The sequence below is a fragment of the Stegostoma tigrinum genome, chromosome 29, assembly GCF_030684315.1.
Source record: "Stegostoma tigrinum isolate sSteTig4 chromosome 29, sSteTig4.hap1, whole genome shotgun sequence".
NCBI lineage: Eukaryota > Metazoa > Chordata > Chondrichthyes > Orectolobiformes > Stegostomatidae > Stegostoma > Stegostoma tigrinum.
The window spans coordinates 36,949,978-36,972,195 of record NC_081382.1 but is presented as its reverse complement, the minus strand read 5'-3'; the positions used below and the strand labels follow the sequence as shown (position 1 = coordinate 36,972,195).

The 22,218-nt window shown below is 40.7% G+C and overlaps 1 protein-coding gene across 5 annotated transcripts in view; it reads right to left on the bottom strand.

The window, feature by feature from the left end:
* Positions 1-2,691: 2,691 nt before the first annotated feature.
* The window catches only part of golga2 (golgin A2), a 79,182-nt gene continuing 59,655 nt past the window's right edge, over positions 2,692-22,218 (bottom strand). For all 5 annotated transcript variants that reach the window (XM_048558952.2, XM_048558954.2, XM_048558953.2 and 2 more), the window contains 8 exons: positions 21,613-21,712; positions 21,104-21,195; positions 18,117-18,231; positions 16,731-16,795; positions 13,232-13,334; positions 11,158-11,264; positions 9,040-9,199; positions 2,692-7,304 (listed from right to left, as the gene is read on the bottom strand). In XM_048558952.2, the coding sequence (XP_048414909.2) occupies positions 7,051-7,304; positions 9,040-9,199; positions 11,158-11,264; positions 13,232-13,334; positions 16,731-16,795; positions 18,117-18,231; positions 21,104-21,195; positions 21,613-21,712 (996 nt within the window). In that variant the 3' untranslated portion in view covers positions 2,692-7,050. The remainder of the gene's footprint in view (positions 7,305-9,039; positions 9,200-11,157; positions 11,265-13,231; positions 13,335-16,730; positions 16,796-18,116; positions 18,232-21,103; positions 21,196-21,612; positions 21,713-22,218) is intronic.

The window sequence follows — 22,218 nt, the reverse complement described above, 5'->3', positions numbered from 1 at the left end:
GAAAGCTGACCTCTCGGGTCTGGACCCTTCGACCTGAAACATCAACATTCTTGCTCCTCGGCCTGCTGTGTTCATCTAGCGCCACACCTTGTTATCTCAGACTCCAGCACTTGCTTTCCCCACAGAATTGGTTTGTACTGAATTTAAGGCCCTGAAATCAAATCTGATCCAGTTGACTACAACTCACCCAGTCCTGAGCTTCCTCCAATGATTTTAAATACATCTCTCAAGCTCAGCAATTCTTCCGAGGTAGATTTTAGCAAGAATTGAAATGAAACAAAGCACATTAAATAGTGAACCAAACTTTGACCTTCAGACATAAAAGTGAGAACTTGGAATCAATATTGTTCATCCACACTTCATTGAAGTTATAAAATGAAATTTCACCTCCATCAACACATACAAATAACAAGTTTCTTTTGGTAACACCAATTCAGTTGTTTCTTGATTATTAACTCAAAAGTAGCCACAATCAGAAAGAAATTCACATGAGCTTTTCACTCTGGGCATCATATTTTATTCACTGGATGTTGGCAGTGCAGACCAGCACTTATTGCCCAGAGGGCAGTTAAGAGTCAAGCACATTGCTGTGGGTCTGAAGTCACATGAAGGCCAGACCAGCTAAGGATAGATTTCATTCAGAGGGGCATTAATGAACCAGATGGAATTTTATGGCATGGTTATAGATCCAAGCTGACCCTGTAACCAAACTAAAAGCTAGTCCCACCTGCCTGCGCTTGGTCCATATCCCTCCAAACAGTTCCTCTTCACGACTTTATCCAAGTGTCTTTTAAACATTGTATCTGTATTTGCAACCCCCACTTTTTCTGGCAGTTCATTCCACACATGATCCACCAGAAGTTGCCCCTCATGTTCTTTTTTAAAACACTCACCAAAAAAAAACTTTGAATTCCCCCACCCCAGGAAAAAGGCGCATCATTCACCTTATCTATGGTCCTCTATAAAGGTGATCCCTCAACCTCCTATGCTCCTATGGAAAAAGGTCCCAGCCTTTCCAGTCCGTTTTCATATTTCCAACTCCCTTCCCCAGCAACATCCTAGAAATGTTTTTCTGAACCCTCTCCAGTTTAATAATATCCTTCCTATTACAGGGAGTGAGACAATACTTCAGAAGAGGCCTCATTACCATCCTGTACTATCGCAACTCTCCTAATCCAATTGAATTAACGCCCACCCCCCCCACCCCGTCCATCTGCCACAATTAAATTGGAACCCAAGTACCCAAACATTAGCCAGTGACATTGCCAACAGCACACCAGCAGCACACCCTATCACTGCATTTTGTTGTGACTGGTTTAGATATTGCACTCTCATCACAAGGGAAGAACACTGCTGTCACTGTCTCAACTGCATAGTCAACAGCGTACAATGCTTCAAGTGGGTTAAATAAAACTCTCTAAAGATATTGGTTACTTGGCAAGGCCATAGTTTATTGCTCATCCATGTCAGTCAGAGAATGTGGTGGGTAATTTTGTGAATATTATCAGTCTGTGCTGTGGAGAACCATCAATGGGAAACTCCAGCATTCTGATCCAATAGTGAAATGATACATACCTAAGACATCATGGTCCCTAAATTGGACGATCTTGGGAGATGATGAACACTTTTTCAATGTTTTGCTGGATGAACAAGGACCACACTAAACATGCTCCCAATCAAAAATCAGTTGAAAATCATGACTCATCCAAACGGTTTTGGCTCCTTTTGTCTTTGGCAGATTTGCAAAATTTACACGAAAAACATCAAATCCAATGGACACTATTTTGGAATAAAACATTTGTTACTTTTTTCCCATAACTATTGGCATCACTTTGTGCCAGGCATATTTAAAAAACCTCTCATGGAATATGGGCATCACTGGTTAGGCCAACATTTATTGCCTATCCTTCACTGTCCTGGAGGAGGTGGTGGTGAGCTGCCTTGATCCAGTGCATTCCTGGGGTATTGGAACTTCCATAACACTTATGGGCGGTGGCTCAGCGGTTAGCACTGCTGCCTCACAGCACCAGGAACCCAGGTTCAATTCCACCCTGGGGTGACTGTCTGTGTGAACTCCACATATTCTCCCCGGTTTCTTTCCGCAGTTCAAAGATGTGCAGTTTAGGTGGATTGGCCATGCTAAATTGCCCCATAGTGTTCAGGGATGTGTATATTAGAGAGATGGGTATGGGTGGGATGCTCTGAGGGTCACTGTGGACTTGTTGGGCCGAGGGGCCTGTTTCCACACCATAGGGATTCGACAATGACTGCTAGAGGGGGGAGTTCCAGGATTTTGACCTAGTGGCAGTGAAGGAGCAGCAATATAGTCCCAAGTCAGGATGTAATCAAATCTATTTCAGTTTAGCTCTTCCCATCGATTGGAAGTCTTCACAAATGAATCATGTTCTTCCCACAGCTGTTTGAGCCAGTTGAGTCAATCATAGCTTGCAAATTAATTCTTACTAAAGTTTTACCACAAGTTCATCTTTTCAATTTTACCTTTTTCTCAGTGCCTCATGGCAAGCAGTCTCTTCCACATGTGCCAAGGGATTACTTTTCAGGTGACAACTCCAGCAATGTAAAAGATAAGCAGTTAATTTCAAGTTTTTAAAAACATTAATTTCAAACATTTTAAACCAAAGCACAAAATTAGAACAAGGCTAAGAGATTAGTGCAATTTATTAAATCAGTTTATTTAACAAGAAAGGCTACCAGGATCACATCAGTATTATAATAGACCCTTTTCCTGTGTTTCACATTATTTCATAAAATGGATTTTCACTCCCAAATAAATACCACAATATACTAAAATCATCGCCCCCAGTTCCTTTGAATTAGATTAAAGTTATGATATACACTATGAGGAACAGCTCAAAATGCTGCCTACCTCTTCTCTAATGAATTTACAAACTCTTACACGATACGCCATATACAGAATTGTTTGCACCTTGCATTGCAAGGCTGTACATCGGTTTGTCTTTACTTTTTTCTCTATTTACACAGTATGGCAACTCAGAACAGAACTGCATTCCACAATACAATCACATGAAACACCATGTTTCCTCTGTAGGTATCATATCACTTAAGTTAGAAGGAAGTCACCCCCACCTCCACAAAACCTGGCGAGGGGAAAGAGGGCTTGCTCCCACCTCTGCAGTGTAACAATTAAAATAATACCGCAATTATTCTGACTGTTATACTCTGCAGAAAGTTTAAAAGATTGGAAAAGCAAAACAAAATCAGTCAAAATGCAATCAATATGCCAACATTTGGAATTGTGACTAAGGGAAAGCTTATTGAAGGGGTTTGTTAAATGCTCTAAATTCCTAAAATATTCAGACACAATTGAATCACAGTCGTTTCAAGGGACCAACTGATATCTGTCATCAGGTCACATTTTACAAACTGGGGAAAGCATGTTACTTCAAGATCAGCGAAACAGCATGCAGAAATCATGACTTTTAAAATAAAGGCCAGATCATTTTCAGGTCGAACCCAAATAACTATCAGCTGCTCAGTACCAAATGAAATGATGGAGGGACAGAATGTCCAGGGTGGAGACAGACAGAATATGGTAGCAATCAGAAGCAGAAAGGATATGATCACATTAGTGACAGTATTCTACAGGCCTCTAATTCATGAAAGAGGATTGCAGGGAAACCACAGACATATGAGAAAACCATAAAATGGCAATAATAGGGAATTTTAAATTGCTGAAATATTGACTGAAATAATGTTTCAGTCAACACACAGAAGTGAGGGGATATGATACGTGCACAATACCCTTCAACACTGATATAAAGAGGATACTGACAAAACGTCAATAGCAGTAGACGAAAAGGCTATTGGGATGAAAATTGACAGGTGTAATTTACTGGAAAGGCTGGCTATTGCCAAGGCTGGATATGTTTTATATCGGACGGCTTGCACCCCAGATTGCAAAAGGGAAGCATTGGTGGAAATAGTGGAAGGGCTCATCATTATCTCCACAATCCACCAATACACAGGAAACATGAAACTTGTTCACACAATCTGACCTGTAAAAAGAATATTAGGAAAGCAAAGAGGGGGAAATAGGGACATGCTGGCAAATAAAAGCAAGGAAAACCCCAAAGTGTTTATAACTACGTGAAGAGAAAGATGGAAACTAAGGAAACAGATGTCCTAATTCATACCGGGGAGTTAACTTGTATGTTGAGGAGTGAGATATCAGCATGGTTTTTAAAGGATGCTTTCCTTCTGTTTTCATAAAACGTTCAAAATAGGCTTGTAATCTTGTAGGTAAAAGGAGAAGGCTGAAGTATTTGATGGGATAAACGTTGAAGGGTGAAATAGAGATATTTAGCATGATGGAAAATGACTAAGTCACCTGCCTGATATAAAAATCGATCTAAGATCACTGACAGATTATAATAGTGAAGGCTCTGACAATCCACACTGGGTACAGGTGTTGAAAACATGGCACATCAGTGTTCTATTCATGAGCAGACTCTCATTTGAAAGGCAGACGAACTGAAGGATGGAGTCAATCTTTGTGATTTTTACTTTTAAAATAATTTATTTACAAAGTTATATATTTTACACACACACACACACCACCTAATCCACAAGCCAGTTTCAGTCCACATCCATGTGAGTACATGAACATCCAGTTAGTGGCACCACTTATATACACTGATACACAATTCATGTACAATTAACAGATGCACCATGTTTTCTTACAGATGGTAAGATTTGAGGATGTGACATATTTACTTCTATGTCAAGAAGAGTACAGGCACACTTACATTCTGACCATCTACAGGTCAGCTTCACACTCTCTCAAACTGTCTACATTCATCTAACCATAACAGCTTTACATTCTGACCATTACAGGTAAACGTAACATTTTCACTTTTGACCATGTCCAGGTAACATGGCACCTTTACAATCTGTCCACATACAGACATAACACTTTCACATTCTAACCATTTACAGGTGAGCTCAATAGCTTCACAATCCGTCCAGGTACAAGCAAACTTCACACCTTAAATGCACCAAGTCACCATGGCACATCTTCACAATCGGACCATAAGAAGGTAAACTCAACATCTTTGCAATCTGTCCAGGTTCAAGTAAATTTGACACCTTCACATTACTTTGCCCCATTCACAGGTAACCATAGCACACTTCAACCTGACCACAAAAGGTAGCCATGGCCCACCTTCACATTCTGCCCATTTATAGGTAAAGATATACCTTCACAATCTTCCCATATAGAGAGAAACTGACATATTTATGCATGGGGCTGGAGATAATCTCACAGCCCGATTTCCACTACAGGTAGTGACAGAAGATTATGAAGTGGCAACATGTTAACTCTTGGTCAAGAAAGGGTCTAGGACATGTTAAAAATGACTGATCATAAGTTTCAGTGGTGAGTAAGGTTTTTGAAACAATAATCAGGGAAAAATGTAATAGGCACTTTGAGAAGTTTAAATTAACTAAGGAGAGCAGCATACAAAGGATCTTAACTAATAGACTGGTACAGCCTCGACACAAGTTGTGTATCCAATTCCTTGCAGCATGCTTTGGGAAGAATATGAAAGAACATAAAGGATTAGGGAATAGATTTAATTACGTGGATCAATGGTTGAAGAACTTCACCTTGGACCAACAGAAGAGCAAGTTACTGAAAGTGTTCAAAATTACAGAGATACAGAAGAGACACACAAAGACGCTGACAGGAACAGAGACTTTTAGTTCGAGAAAAGATTGGATAGATCGGGCTTGCTTCCTTTTGAACAGAGGAAGAAAAGTTTTAACTGAGGTGTATAAAATTGAGGTCCCCAAGTAAATAGTTCGTTTTTCACCTGTCGCTGTAAGAAGAACAATAGGCAGGTGCCACGGAATTAAATTTTTTTAAATTAATGGATGGGAGGATCAGAGGGGTGCCAAAAGAAATTCTTTCACCTGAAGACTGCAGGAGTCCAGAAAAATCACTGCTTAAAAACAGTGGTACAGTCATAAATCATCACTCCATTTTAAGAAACATCGAGTATGGCCTCAAGGCGCCATATCTTAAAAGGGCTATAGAATGAGAGGGAGTGACAAGTAAAGCTGATCCTATTGAATGGCCTCTTTGTGCTGTAATTATCAAATCACTGTAATTCTAAGGTTTTGGACTGCAAAACCTATCCCCCAGTCTCAGACTCCATGTGCAGTGTGCTGCAGCTTCCCTTTCTTTATTACTGAAAACAGGAGTAAGAGGAAATTGCAGGACACCTTCCTTGAAGGCACCAACACTTGCTGAGGTGATACTTCAAAACGTACTGACAGCCCTCTGGACCTTGCCCAAATGTCTTATTCTTCACAAAGGCCTGGGAGAAGAACATCAAAAGTTAACAGGACCTCAGGGTCAAGCCAGTTTCTTTGGTTTACATGGTTGTAATGGCTCTGCCTTTAAAAACAAAGCCATTTTCAGGGAGTTCTACAATTTCAAAACTCAAACTTTTTTTTTAAAAAATTGCTTAAATAAACAGTTTTGTTTTTAACACATGATATATAAAATGGTGGGAAGTGTTACTTCAAGTGTAATTTATTTTCACAATTCTGATTGGAGCTGCAATGTACTAAGTTGCCATACAGCTTTGAGTAATCTACAAAAGCAGTCAAGTCAAATGGTTACTAATCAGGATAATCCTATTATCATCATTTGAAAATCATTATAACCCATATCTTTGGGAAGGAGGAGATGAATTTGCCAGAGTAGGATTTTAAAAATCCGTAATATAAATGATTATGTTTGTAAACAGTTTCAAAGCAGCTGTTAAAGGAACTATTTAGAATTATGGTAATCGTTTTGACGAGGCATCATTAGAGGTCATGCTAGATTAATACTGGTACTTGGTACAACCATGGCTTCTCTGATCTCAAAAGTCCCCTGTGGTGTACCAAATGTTGCACATTGACTCAATTAGCCTTTCAAAGCCTTAGCTAAACAACTTTTTACAATGTTCTCCTACCCCCCAAAGAAATATCGCATTTCCTGTGCTTGACTGGATCAGATCACTAGACGACCTCAATCTTCATTACCCCATTTTCGGCAAGTCTGTAGAAGAGGGGAACGCAGTTGATAAAGGTCAGGGTTGAGTTCGGTAGGGCCTGTGGATTTTGGATTTCTTCGGTAAGTTCTATGATCTTTTTTGTAGTGTAGTCTTCAGAGGGTAAGCCTGATTTGGTAACAAAACCTCTGCTAGAAGAGCGGGAATCGGGTGAAGAGCTTGAGGACTCAGTATCATCTGCCAAGGGTATGTCTTCTAGATCTGGGGAGGAAGAAAAAAAAAACGTAGAACACTGCTGAATTTCAGGCCACTGTTGAAGGGTTTTGGCTCAGCCTGGAGCTCAAACCCAGTTGAGAAACAATGGTTTGAAATACTCCATTTGAGAAAAATCCGTCATTTGGCAAGTGAATCTGAATCAAAATGTTACATTGTGGAGAAAAATACACTCCTTTATCCCTCAGACTTCTAAAAGACCATAACAGTGCATGTGAATGAGTTTAGATTGCGACCACATTTTCCCTCCTCTCACTATTGAGAAAAGACAGCTTTGCTCAAAACTGTGCATTTTGCATTTTCCCATAAGTCAACCCTAACCAAGAGACTGAGCATCCCCTACTGGGTGGAAAAATAAAACCGGAACTGACCAAGGAACACGTTACCCATGTGCCTTCTATCCCTCCAGCTCAGAACGTGCAAACTGGAAGCATCACATTTTTGTTTCTCACCAAACCAAAATGGCTAATGGCAATGAGGAAGGCCAAGTTTATTTTCCCCAACTTGTTCATGACATTTGGGTGTCACTGGCTAAGTCAGCATATATTTCCCACTTCAAGTCATCCTCAAGGAAGTGATAATGAGCTGCTTTCATAGGATGTGCATCTTTCAAATGTGGAACTATAACTGGGAAGAATTTATCAAATGGATGTTTTCACAGTGCTCAGCCCAGTGTTTGGGGCAAATGAGCAGTGAACCTCTGAATGCAGCAGTGCTGATTCTGCATTGAAGTGTTAGAAGCATAAATAAACCTTCATTCTCCTAGACAAAACTGATGGAAGCACAAGATTGGTTCAAGAAATCCAAAGTAGTGGAGCCAAGCAGTGTGGGGAAACTCCAAAACCTCACTATAAAGTATTTATTTTCAAGGTTTTGAATGTTTTTACTAAAACACATGGCAATTTTCCTGCTCCAATGTTGTCATACTATCAACTTTTTTTGTAAATGTTCTTCCTAAGACTTTAGAAACAGACCTTGCGATGTATTTGGTGCAGTGGCTGATACCTCCAAGCTTTCACCCTTCCATACGCCTAAAATGCTCCAGCTCTAGGACGCTTTGAGATCTCTGCACTTGACCAGCTCAAGCCTCAAGTGCAAACGCTATATTAACTGATGGCCCATTAGTGGCTGTGCCTTTAAAATAATGGGCATGGAAGTCTGCAATTCATGTTAATTACTACACTTCTCACTGCTCCTTTAACTTGAACTTAAGTTGATCTAATGTCTGAGTACAGTTTTTGGCCATCTGCCCTCTATCTCAGGTGTTGGAAGCACTGAGAGCATTTTATGTCAGAGGCACCATATGAATGAATCATGGCTGACTGCAGCCCAATTCCTTTCATCAGCTTGCCCAAGACAGTTGTGTTCAGGTGCTGTGGGGCTAGTTGAGGACATCAGTAGACCAGGAAATTCACTGCAGGTCCAGGAAGAACACAGTGGGGGATTTTCAGCATTCACCCAAGTATCTGCTACAGGCAGCAGAGCAGATGAAACTGAAAAGGCACTGCCACAGTGCTGCTCAGATGAAGCACATTAGCGCTGGTGTGTAGCTTGAATCCACTGATACCGGCACAAAGTTGCTATCAAAAAAGCCAAACTGACAAATGTAAAAGAAAGCACTGCCCAAGGTAGACTGTTTGGCCAATGAAGACAAAAGGAGAGAGAAAACAAAAAAGGGCACAGAAAACTTGCTCCAGAGAACTTTTGTTAAATCGATACAAACCTTCAATGCTTGATACCAGATCTTCTTCCAGCACATCCTGTCGCATTTCAGGTGTTAATGGGATCTTAGACTGTTTGATGAAACGAACATATCTATCATACCATTTCTTTCTCTCAGCTGCCAATTCCAATGAAAGCTCCTGCAATTCTCCTAACTTTTTCTGCAAAGATAATAACAGCTCAACATTAAAACATTATGAAGCTACTAGACTCTCTTTTCTGCTTTCTTTTTGAAAATTCAGACAGATAATAAAAGCAGATATAACAAAATGTGGAACTGAAGGAACACAGCAGCACCAGGCAGCAGAGGAACAGGAAAGCTGACATTTTCTGAAGGCTCCTGACCCCAAACATCAACTTTGCTACTCCTCCGATGCTGCCTGACTTGCTGTGTTCCTCCATACTTTGTTATCTCAGACTACAGCATCTGCAGTTCTTGTTATCTCAGATAATAAATGCAGTGTTGCAAGGAAAACAGCTCAACTATATCATCCAGAGCCTAGAGTTTATTTCCTTTATATTTAACCATTCAATTGAACAGGTATAATATCAATTCATTGTTTGCTAGACAGTTAAAACTCAGTATTCAATGTTAAATCTGAGTTCCATGACATTTACCTTCACTACCACTTATGACTTAACTGTGAAAGTTCTGCACAGAAAACTATCACAGCACCCTAACCTTATCTCACTGCTTTGAATTTACCTGCACCGCACCCAAAGCGGAACAGCCACCTGAACAACTGGAGGCTTTTGTGAGCCACTGTCTGAATGAACAAAGTGGGCAGGACACACCAGAAAAGCTGCCTGAGATACTACTTAACCAAGCTCAGATTCATAAAGTACAAAAAGCTATAATACAATTACGTTGTAGTTCTGGTTATTTGTGCCCGTACATTTCTCAAAAGTCTCCAACTTTCCCCTTGACTGCCCCCAGTCAGTTGATTTTAAAGGAATTACTGAAACACAATCCATTAAATGCTCCGAAGGTTCAAGTTAGGTGGTGCACAAATAACTGTAGTGATCTTAAACCTGTGGCTCTTAAAACATTCAGCACCAAGTCTCGGCCACAGCTGACAACAATTGAAGGCACTGAGAGCTCTCACAGCTGTGCGCACCTTGCCCATTGAATCGGAGCATAAATCCTGTCGCCAGCTAACCAGTCTGCATCCATGCGCTTTTTTTTGGGGGTGTGGGTGGGTGGGGTGGGGCATGGCATACTGTGAGAGTTATGTTGGAACTAACCTTTCGGGTCGATTCTAAAAATATTTATACTTCCATGTTTTGGTGGCACGAGGAAAGGGTTTTTCCCCCACACCGCGTGTAGTTAGAGTATGCAACGCAATGCCTGAAAACATGGAGGCGGCAAGCTCGACTCGAGGTATTCAAGACAGCATTGGATGATTATTTGAATAAGAATCGAATCCAACAACATGGAGTAAAAGCAGGAGATTGCCATTAACCTTGCTCTTTTAATGAGTCTGTGCATGAACAACAGGCTGAAATGTCCCCCTTATGCACCATAACACTGCTGTGATTCTGTTAACGTTTGGCTGACCAAACATGTAGCAATCAAACAGACAGCACCTTGATCAATATCCATTTTTAAAACTGACCACAAGGAGTACAACAACAAGTCAAATACATCAACTTGGAACTACCCTGTTTTATAATGAGTATAAAGACACCACCTTAGTTATTAAGGACAACTGGGAGTGAGCCGAATTAATCTGATCAAATTGCTGAAGCTACTTTTGACAATGAGCAGGTGCCCACTCATACAAATTCAGAACCCTCACAATACTGGGTCCAGCAAGTCCTTGTTTTATGATACAAGGACAGAAGTTGCCAGAAAACCTCAGCAGGCCTGGTGGGTCAGGGCTGAAGCAGTCCTGAAGAAAAGTCACTGGATCTGGAAATATTAACTTTGCCTTCTCTCTATGGATGCTGCCGGACCTGTTGAGTTTTTTTTCCAGAAATGTTTGTTTTTGCAGCATCCGCAATTCTTTGGCTTTTTTTGCCTTGTGATCATGCCCTCCCCACTACGGATTCTAAAGCAGCACGAAGGACTTTCCAAGAGAGTGCAGCACTTTTTCAGCATTGAAGGGACCAAACTCACCCTCAACTTCTCCTTATCCTGTGCCAGCTTGCAGATGTACTCCTCTTTCACCATGTGCCTGTGTTTGAGTATAGCTCTCTGCTTTTGGTAAAGTGCAATGTATTCACCTACGAACAAAAAAAAAAGTGAGAAATAGAAATTACCCTGTTTACAGGAAAGAGGAGTTAAGAGTCAAATTACATTACAATTGCAATCCTTTTCAGAGCAGGAAAAGCTGTGCAAACAAAAGGGCATGGAAAGGAGACATACAAGACTATCAGAGGATTAGATAGGGTGGACAGTTGAGAGCATTTTTCCTCGGATGGAGATGGCTAGCATGAGGGGACATAGCTTTAAATTGAGGGGTGATAGATATAGGGCAGATGTCAGAGGTAGGTTCTTTAGTCAGAGAATAGTAAGGGCGTGGAATGCCCTGCCTGCAACAGTAGCAGACTCCAAGTTAGGGCATTTAAATGGTCATTGGATAAACATATGGATAATAACGGAATAGTGTAGGTTAGGTGGGCTTCAGTTCGGTTTCACAGGTCGGCGCAACATCGAGGGATGAAGGCCTGTACTGCGCTGTCGTGTTCTATGTTCTAAGTGCAGCAGTTGACAGCAAGATCTCCCACACAGTTCTGCACTGTAATGTTCTATGCTGTATGAAAGGGTGATCAGATTTTTTTTTTGAAAACTTAAGGACTGTGGAGGTGATAAGTCACTAAATCTGAATGGTTTGCTCTTTAAAGGGAAGACACAGGAACTACAGACCCAATCCTCTTTCTGTCCTGTATCATTTCATGGTGTCAAAATGATAACATTGTGTGGACAAAAATCTAAGCCATGGATTTTGTCCAAAAATGTCAACAAACCCTAAGAGGGCAAATTGTGTTGCAAGATTCAGAGTGGATTCGCAGATAACTGTTTCTCTCTCTCCACAGATGCTGCCCAACCTGATGAGTTTCTCCAGCACTGCGCTAAGATTTTAGGGCCTTCCATTATGACACCACTACCATGACCCATTGCCCAGCAATTTGCCCCACATTTAAATGTTGTTGCTAAGCACTTGCAAAATCACCCCTCTACAAGATGAGCCAAAAGAGACGCTGACCATTCTTTCTAAAATAGCAAACCTGCTGGATTTATAACTCGCAATCCATTTCAACACTCTGTGGCTATGACCAGCTATCAGACAGTATTCGGGTGAAAAATAACCAGGGCACTGAAAACCAAAAGGCCTCTCTGGAGCTAAATATTGGAGATTTTAACTGGTTGATACACTTTGACAAAAGGAACTTGGTTGTCCTCCAAGGACCAGCACCATTTGCATTCTTATGTAAAATTTAAGGATAAGGTGCGGCAGGCTTTACAATGCAAATTTAGAAACACTTTAAACAGTACATCGCTCAGTGATGTAGTCAGTGTTTTTTCTTTTTCATGAGATGAGGGCATTGCTGGCTGGGCCAGCATCCCTAATTGCCCAGAGAGCAGTTGAGAGTCAACCTTATTGCTGTGGGTCTGGAGTCACATTTGGGCCAGATCAAGGAAGGACATTAGTGAACCAGACAGGTTTTTCCAACAATGGATTCATGGTCATGATTGGACTCTTAATTCCAGACTTTAACTGAATTCAAATTCCACCATCTGCCAAAATGGGATTTGTTCGAGGACCCAAGTTCATGACCTGGGTCTCTGGATGACTAGTCTAGCAATAATGCCACTCGGCCATCATCTCCCCTTGCTGGATTTAGCAATGGGTTGGGGGGGGGGGGGGGGGGGGGGAGAGAGTGGGTAGAGAGAGAAGAGAAGAGAAGAGGAGGGGGGAGGGAGAAGACAAGTCTAGAATTTCAGTTCAGTTGCAGCAGAACAATTGCTGTTCTAGCTCTTCCAGAAGAGAGATGGTGTGCAGGCAGAGGTGGGTGCTCCAAAATGAGCACAAACTTTTTATTTCAAAATTGATAAACAAAAAAGTTTAACAAGTGAACAGAATTTCTCATTAAACATCTGTAACTTTAACAATCTCAGCGTTTGGGGCCAGAAAATGCAACTTGTCAGGAACGATACAAAAAGTTCTCTTTCTAATAGGGTCACATACCTATTGTATCTGTCTCACCAGACAGCTGGGTACAGTAATGCTCCAGTTGCTCCAATTTCTTCTTAAGATCAACTTTCTCCTCTAACAGGTTTGCTAATTGAACCTTTTTGACAGAAAATGAAGTGGCATTAAATGTGATCTGGCAAAATCAAAGAGGCCAAAACATCAATAATCTCTATTTTATAGATGTTGGCTTTTAAAATTTTGTTCAATTCCTACCATGGATTAGTTCCAATCCATCTCTGAAAACCAAGGCCTAGAATACTCAAAGATGGCTGCACTCCCTTCTGCACTTCTATTATATTCTTCTGTTCTCCTCTGGTTCCAGCCTCTGAACACAGCTGGTGTCTTTCATTCCTCCACCGGCAGCTACGTTTTCAGCTCTTTAAACACTAAGGTCCCTCTCTAAAGCTCACTGCCTATTTACCTGTCCCTTCCTGCAACATATAAACCTGTTTGGAGTACAGAGGAAGCAGCAATGTCAGGATACAGAAGTTTGGACTAATGACCAACTTCTGTGCTGTAAATTCTCTACATGTTAGTTCTTTGAGCTGAAGTCTTTCACCAAGTTTTAGATCACCGGCCTAATATATCCACATGGCTCGCTGTAGCACTTTGTCTGATAATACTTCTGTGAAATATCTTGGACATTTTTGACAGTCTGTTCACAACCTTGGTATCACATTTGACCGAGGTAGTTTCTAACCTCAAATTCAGACCAACCCAAAAACCACAAATTCCCACCTCTAACATCACAACTTTGTCCCAGCCTCAGCTCTTCTGCTACTGAAACTCTCACTTGCACCTTCATTACTTCCAGTCGTGACTGAACTGCACCCTGGCTGTTCTCCCACAATCTACGCAGCATAAACTGGAGACAACCCAAACTCTACTGTCAGTCTTATAGTAGAGTGAGCACTATTTCCTCCTCAACCTTGTTCTTAATGACCTTCACTGGCTCACAGATATGCAACAGTGCAATTGTCAAATTCTCATCCTTATTTCCAAATGTACCTGTGGCTTTGCCCCTTTGCGTTTTTGCAATCGCCTCCAACCCCAATACCAAAAACAGTGCTCTGCAGCTTTGACTTCTATGAACATTCCCAAGCCTGGGTCTCTAATTCTGGAACTCTTTAACTCTCCGTCTTGTTCATCCTTCCTCAAAGACATAAAACCGACCTACTTAAAATCAAGCTTTTGGTCAGAGTCATTCTGCATGGAAACAGACCCTTCAGTTCAACTTGCCCATTCTGAACACAATCTCAAACTAAACCAGCCCCACCAGCCCACTGCTGGCCAAAACTCTCCAAACTGTTCGAATTCATGTACCTGTCCACATAATTTTTACATGTTGTAATTGTACTCACTACCCACCACTTCCTCAGGACGCTCATTCCATACGTGAACCACTGTGTTTAAAAAAAATTGCCTCATGTCTTTTTAAATCTTTCTCCTCTCACCTTAATGTGCCCCCTGGGCTTGAAATCTCCCATCCTACAAGAAAGACACCCACCATTAACCCTATCTATAACGCTCATTTTATAAACGAAGGTCACCCCCTCAATCTCCTGGTGAAAATAGTCTAGTCTATCCAGCCTCTTCTTATAACTCAAACCTTCTGTACCTGGCAAATCCTGGTCCTAGCAAGTCTCTTCTGAACCCTCTCCAGCTTGATAATATCTTTCCTATAACTGGACAACTAGAACTAGACACAGTATTCCAGATGAGGCCTTACAAACATCCTGTAATACCTCAACATGACTTCCCAACTCCTATATTCAAAAAGGACTGAGCAATGAGGGCAAGCACACTAAACATCTTCATAACCAGCCTATCTGTATATCTCTGGGAAAGTATCTCCCCACGTGGCTGAGAGCCATATTTTGTTCTGTGATACAGCTATCAATCACTTTGGAATGTTTCATTATGTTAAAGGTACAATGTAAATACAAGTTACTGTTGTATGCATTCATGTAAACTGATATTGAATGCCAAAGGTATCCTCAGGTATCCTGGCAAACAACATCACAGTTGGATACTCCCGACTGCAGAGACCAAAGGAACCACCTTTGAATCAGATTCAAACTGGGACATGGAATATAAACAGCACAAGACAAAACACAGCCTGCTCAGCATTTCAGGAACTCCCTGAAAGTCAATCCGAGTTCTTTGTCTCTCTCTCTAACAAATAATACCCAACGGTACTAAACACCACTCTCCAAATGCCGTCGACTAGCTTGCTCCATTGAGCACGACATGGGACCAGAATCTCTGTCAAGTTGTTGCGTTTAGTTATGGCTGACCAGGTTACGCTGTTGAGACCAAATAGCTGCCAGACTCCAACAATAAGTATTCGCTAGCCTGAACAATGAATCATATAGGGGTCAGGAAGCTTACCACCATGAGTGCCAAAGGCAATTTTCTAACTCCAGGAATACAGAAAACAAGTAAAAAGGTCAGCTGAGTACAGTACAACCAAATACATAAAAGATCTATTGCATGAAACCTTGCCTAACTTGTCATATGAAAAGAATGCAAGTTCATATAGTACCTTGGGTTCTTGTAGTGCAGTGGTAGTGTCCCTACCTCCAGGTCAGGAGGTTCAGATTCAAATTCCACTTGCTCCAAAGGGTTGTGCAATAATCTGAGCAGGCTGATTAGAAATGCCATTTGCAACATCAAGATGTCCTGCTATTTGATTAGCTGCCTTCATTGTTATAGGAAATGCAGTAACTAATTTATACACACATACAGATTCCACTACTTTAAAACCACATTATTTTTGTGATGTTGAGGGGCCAGATCGCCAAAGAGAAAAACTTGTATTTGTACAATACTTGAACAATAGGCAAGACTAAACCCATTAGTTCTGTGTTGTTGAGTGGGAGTAAAACCTGAGCAATGTGCTTATGAGAGACAGAGATTACAACACTGTAGTGCTGATTTTCCACCATGCATTCCTTTCAAATATTCATGAATTCATTATAATAGGATTATAGAAGAACTGTTTTAGATAATTAGCCAAAGTAAAACGAACAAACAACCAAACATGACCATTTAAAGCGGGAACGATGAGATATCAGAATAAACTACCAGCTTGTATCTGTGTAATACAACAGCCTTGGGACAAGGCCCATGCTGGACTGGAGAATTTGTTACACCGAGAGAGGTCATGTGGTAGGGTCAGTATTGGAGTTTTTCCAAATATGTTTTGCAACATGAAGAGTCTTTTTTTAAAAAAAAGGAATTCCAACGATCTCTTCACTATCTAATATAGCTCCAGCTACTTTGTCAGTTTGCAGCGAATGAACCCTCTGAATTATGTGAATGCAGGCTGGGTGGGACATACTGCAGATGCTAGATGGATTAGGGAGAGTACAGCCTGTCCCTTCACTACAAAGAGTCTTTAAAGATGCACAAGTGTACTACACTACATTCCTTTTCAGAGTAGACCTGCAAAAGTTTGGATGAAAAGGAAAATAAATCTAAATTTACTAACCTGCAGCTTGTCCATCGTAGTTTTTAAGGCTTCATACAGATTTGTTGGTACCGTGTCGGCATCTCCTGTGCAGATGAAAATAAGTTCAGAAAAATCTTACAAGGGTACACAACTCAAATGCTGATGCCAAAAGATAACACAATAAAAGGTACAACGGATTTATGCGGGAGCAATGAATGGTTATAAAATTACAGAAAACCACAATCTGACTAGCCAATAAACGTATTCAAGAGGGGCAAGGATACAGAGCAGAATGCCACGCAGTTGAAACGTTGACGGCACAATTCTGATTGAAAATAAAGTATGGAGTGCTCTGTAGAATGTTACAACACTGAAAGAGCTCATTCTGCCAATCGTGTCTACGATGGCTCTTTCAAAGAATGATCCAAACAATCCCACTCCTCTGCTTCCTCCACGTTAGCCTGCAGGTTACTTTTCCAAAACACTTTACCAATTCCTTCCTTTAACTTGCAAAAGGATTTGAACCTCTTTACCTGTTGTCTCGTTCCTACAGGCCTCAGTCTGGCAATTCACCTTAAGCCGATCATCTTCAAATAGACTTTTAACCATTAATACTTTGTTTTACCAAGTTCCTGTGAAGTATCTTTGGACGTTTTATTACATTAAAGCTGAGAGACCTTTAAGTTATTATAATAGTTTACCACTATTAGTAACAGGACGATTCCTTGTGTACAACATTTGTGAGCTGTGCGTATGGGATTGAGCAGGGGCCTGACAAAATTATTGCACCTCAAAGTTACAGGTGAATAATTATTGTGAAAGAAGTTAGATAGTAATACAATATTAGTACCAATCACACAGGTAACAAGTTGGCAAACTCTCTTCAGATCACTGTGGGACCAACCACTATTAATTGTGACAGTTGCAAAATATAAATTAGTATTTGCAATCAGATCTCAGTAATTAATTCAACTAATCATTTTAAAAGGGAGGGGTTAGTAAATTAGCATTTTAAAAATTTAGACTACAGTTTTGAAATACAGTGGCTCACATAGATGATGAAGAACACTTCCAGCAGCCTAATTTGTGTTCAGTGCAGAAGTGGTAGCAGCTTCACCTTCTCTACCCAATGCTGAATGTGGATGCTCCAACTACGAGCCCATGTTATTACATAGTTACACTTATTGTGTTGTCACCATGAGTGTATTGTTGTACAACTTGAATGCATTCATATGGCTATCTAAACCATTCTGGACAATAATTTTAGTTTTGAATTTTCCACTTTTGCAATCCAATTTTTAGGTTGCCCCATTTGCTGGATGGAATAAACAGACTATGATGATTTTAGGATAGTCACATTCTCAAAGAATCAATCCAGTGGGTTCTCAAATAACAGGACAAAGAAGAAGAGAACAATTTCAGTACCTCTCAGTTCTTCTTGTCTGTCCAGCAGAGCTGACATCTCTGGTAGGAGCATCTCGTGCTGCTGGTATGCTTCCAAGCTTTGTGGAGTTAGCTGATCTTGGTTTAGTGTTAAATTCTGTAAATAAACCAGAACAGCAGAAGGAATAAACTTTCAAACAAAGAACATAAAGGACACTGCATCAATTATGACAAACATCCAATCACTCAGTAACAAGATGATGCTGGAAAATCTCAGCTGGTCTGGTAGCATGTGTGAAGAGAAATCAGAGTTAACGTTTTAGGTCCAGTGACCCTTCCTCAGAACTGATGTGGGGGTCGGGGGAGGTAGTAAGGGTAAGGGCTAAACAATAAGTGGGTATACAGTGCAGACAGAAGAACAGTTGGACAGAAAAAAGGAATGGATCGCACTAGCTGGGAGGGTGGATAGGATCAGGTTGGGTGTGTTAGCAGGCTGATAAGGCCTGGTGTCATGGGGTATGGACAAGGACACAGTGAGTTCAATCCCTAACATTATTGAAAAAGATAGAGTCCAGAGGGCTGCAGGGTCCCCAAGCGGCAAGTGGGGTGTTGTTCTTCCAGCTTGCACTAACAGCTTTATACAAAATCAAAAGGATGCAGAACTCACCTTAATTAAATGGCACAATACAAAACTGTAAAAGGGTGTAACATTGTGTTTCACAATCATTAGACATCACTTTATCCAGGTGGCTACTGCCCCTCAGGATGACAGCCCCCATGACTGAGGTAGGTTTCAGAGAATATTCTCTGTTCAGGATGGTGTTTTATTCCATTTTCACAGGGTACAGCACCAGGAGCAGCTATCTTGGGATCAGAAAATACCAACACCACAATCTCAAACTACTCATCTCTAACCCACAGCTCTTCTTCGAAATGCTTTTGCTAGTGGATGCCTTAAATCTACACAATGCAGCAACCTTTTAGGACTTGTGCTTAAGCAGTGCAAAACGAGCATTCCAGCACTGGTTCCTCCACGTCAGTACAGAGTGAGTTTGCAAATCACATACAGCAAATTTGTTTGACAAAATGCCACAGGGTAATGTATACAGAAACTTTGGAACAGAATTAGAAAAGACTATATGTCTAACAAGCTTCAGTACTTTTTCGTAGATGAATCTCATGCACCCAGCCTTCTCACTGGATCTTCAAGTCCTCCTTTTACTGAAAAAACTTTCAATCTTAAATCTATTTATAATTGGTATTGGTATTGGTATTTTAGGCAAAATCTTACAAAGAACAATAATTTGCATCTCCATCAGAAACAGTCTAAAAGGAGGATAGCAAGTTTTTCATGAGGCAATTTGTTGGGGTATTGTTCCCAACATCTGAGATAGCCCGGTGGAGTCCACACATGCTCAGATGGCCCACGTGACTTCAATCAGATGCAACAAAACCTCTACTGCCAGACTGCATTGGTGCATGCACAAATGACATCAGCACTAATGCTCGTGCAATGACCAGTTCAGATATGTATTATGAAGATAGGCAGAGCAATTTAGGCCCATACTTTCTGGAGTTTACATGAATGAGAAGAGATCTAATTGAGGCAACCAAGCTGCTAAAGGGGTTCAACAAAGTAGACGTGGTAAGGCTGCTTCTCCACATGAGGGAATCTGGAATGAGAAGTCACAGTTTTAGGATAAGGGGCAGCTAATTTAAACCGGAAATGAGGTGAAATTACTTTTCTTCAATGCTTGTGAATCTGACGAATTCACCACCCAGAGTGTGGTGGATGCTAGAACACGGAGTAAATTTGAGGAGGAGATAAGCAGATCTTCAATTAGTATTGGTTGAAAAGGTTACGGAGACCAAGATGAAATCAGCCAAGATGATACTGAATGGCAGAGTAGACACGAGGGGCTACTCTATTCCAATTCTTAAGTCCTTACATTGCAAGGAGTGTCGAGGAAATATAACTGAATGGTGTGAATTTTAACTGCCTCAAAACAATTCCATTTCTGTTTTGCAATTGCCCATAGCGACTTTGACCGCCTGCTAACACTGAAAACTGAAGATTCTAAAACAGATGACTTCTAAAATTCCAATTCATTTTAATTTGCTTAAATTTTATGCCCACCAACTGTTTGGAACAATTTTGTTGCTAGGCTGCTCCAATTACTTCACTCATTTGGATCATTTTGAACCAAACAGGCATGCAGTAAATTGTAGGGCTGTAAATTCAAATTTGTTCTGACAGCCCTGGGGGGGAAAAAAATCAGATGTTCAAGGATTGTTACTGAAATTGTTAATTCGAATTCCACAAGTGCGTGTGCAAAGTGCAACTGTGCGATTTGTTAGCAATGCCACTCAAATGGGCACATTTTTAAAAAATAGTTTTAGTGTCTGTAACAGTTAAAGCTAAGAATTAATCTTTGTGACAGCCAGCTGCTGCTGCATTGCTTTGCTGTAATGCAGCACTGCAATGCCCCATTTCTACACTGCATTGTCGGTGCACCACCTAATGGTGGTGATGATTAGTGCAACCAATTTAGTAAGGCACAAATCTTCGACTAAGACCTAACACATTCTGATCAAAAGTTATATCCCTAATATTTCCTTTTTAAGTGCTGATCCATCTGTTGTGCTCTTCCATGTATTCTGTTTGATTGGTAAAGTCCTGTCAGTAAAAGACTAGGGAGATTAGATCAGGCTGCTGCAATTTATTCAGTGGAATCTCCTTTGGTATTAAGCCTCTCCAATGTCTTACTGTCTGACCCCACATATCCCACAACCCTCGGCCAATGTTACTTTAAGCCAGACACCAGGAAGCCTTTAAAATGAAAAAACTACATCCTATGAGGTTACTTTACTTCCATGCCCTCCCTCGATCGGTTTAAACATTTGTCCCCAGTGCAGCTGACTTAACATAACAGCATGGGAATGAGAGAGAACCAGCATCTTTTACTCCAAGTTAACTCCAGCTGATGCTCAATCAAGATGTTGTTGAATTACCCTGAAGACAAGCTTACCAGCTCCTCTTGATCTTCCAGCTCTGCTGGCATTGTAACATGGCTCTTCTGATTTCCATGCATGGGAACGAGCTGACCTTCCAAACCATCATCTGCTGACATAAGGTTTAATATTAACCAACCTCATCAGGAACTTATCACAGACCAGGAATTACAAAACGCATATAGTTGCCACTCTTTCTAATAAAAAAATTGTTTTTAAAACTTAAAGGAACAAGAACACAATCAAAATAATCTGGTGAAATAAAACCATGGAATAATAGTCACTCTAAAATTTCTTATTTGTTTATCTTGACCTGTTCTCTGCTGCTCAATAAATGTTCGAGTCTTGGAAGTTTGAAGTTTCAGCACAGAAATCATTCTGTGGGACTGAACTATTCTGTGCAACTTGACTAGAATCCCCAAGCCTTGGGTGAGTATACCTCTTAGAATTTCAAAATGGTCTGGAGACCTAGTTCATGAGACAGCATTTAAAAAGGAGGTTAAAAATGGAGGTTTGGTTCCCGCACCTTCGCCAAGCTGTGAACTGATCTTGCTCAGATCTGCTGATAGTCTGCTGATCATTGACTTCAGACCTTTGTTTTCATCATTCAACCGTTCCAGTTGTTCCTGCAGGCAGACACATTGTTATCGAAAGTAATAACATATACTCACTGAGTCACAACCTTCTATGTGCTTTCTATCTACGAACTTACAAGTTAAAAATGGCAGAGATGCACAACAAATTCCATTGTTCAAACAGTCAAAGTCATTCAATAAATGTGGCAATGTTTTGTTTAAATTGGTTGCATCAGTTATGAAATGGAGCAGGGTGATTGGACTATTCTTTGCTGCCTTGGTATATTCTTGATTCCCGTTCTCCTTACTTGCTTTTAAACCTCAAGCACTTGCTCGTTTTGTCATGATTTATTTTTTTCAATTCCCTGATAAAATGCATTAAGTACTGAATGCAGGAGAATTGACATTATAGGACCAATACAACCAAATTGAGAGACAGAAAATCATGCTCACCACATGTACTGTTATGTACATCCAGGTGAGGGTTGTTAGCAGCACACATCAAGATTACATGTCTACAGAGAATCACTTCAGGCGACACAACACAACCAGTTCTC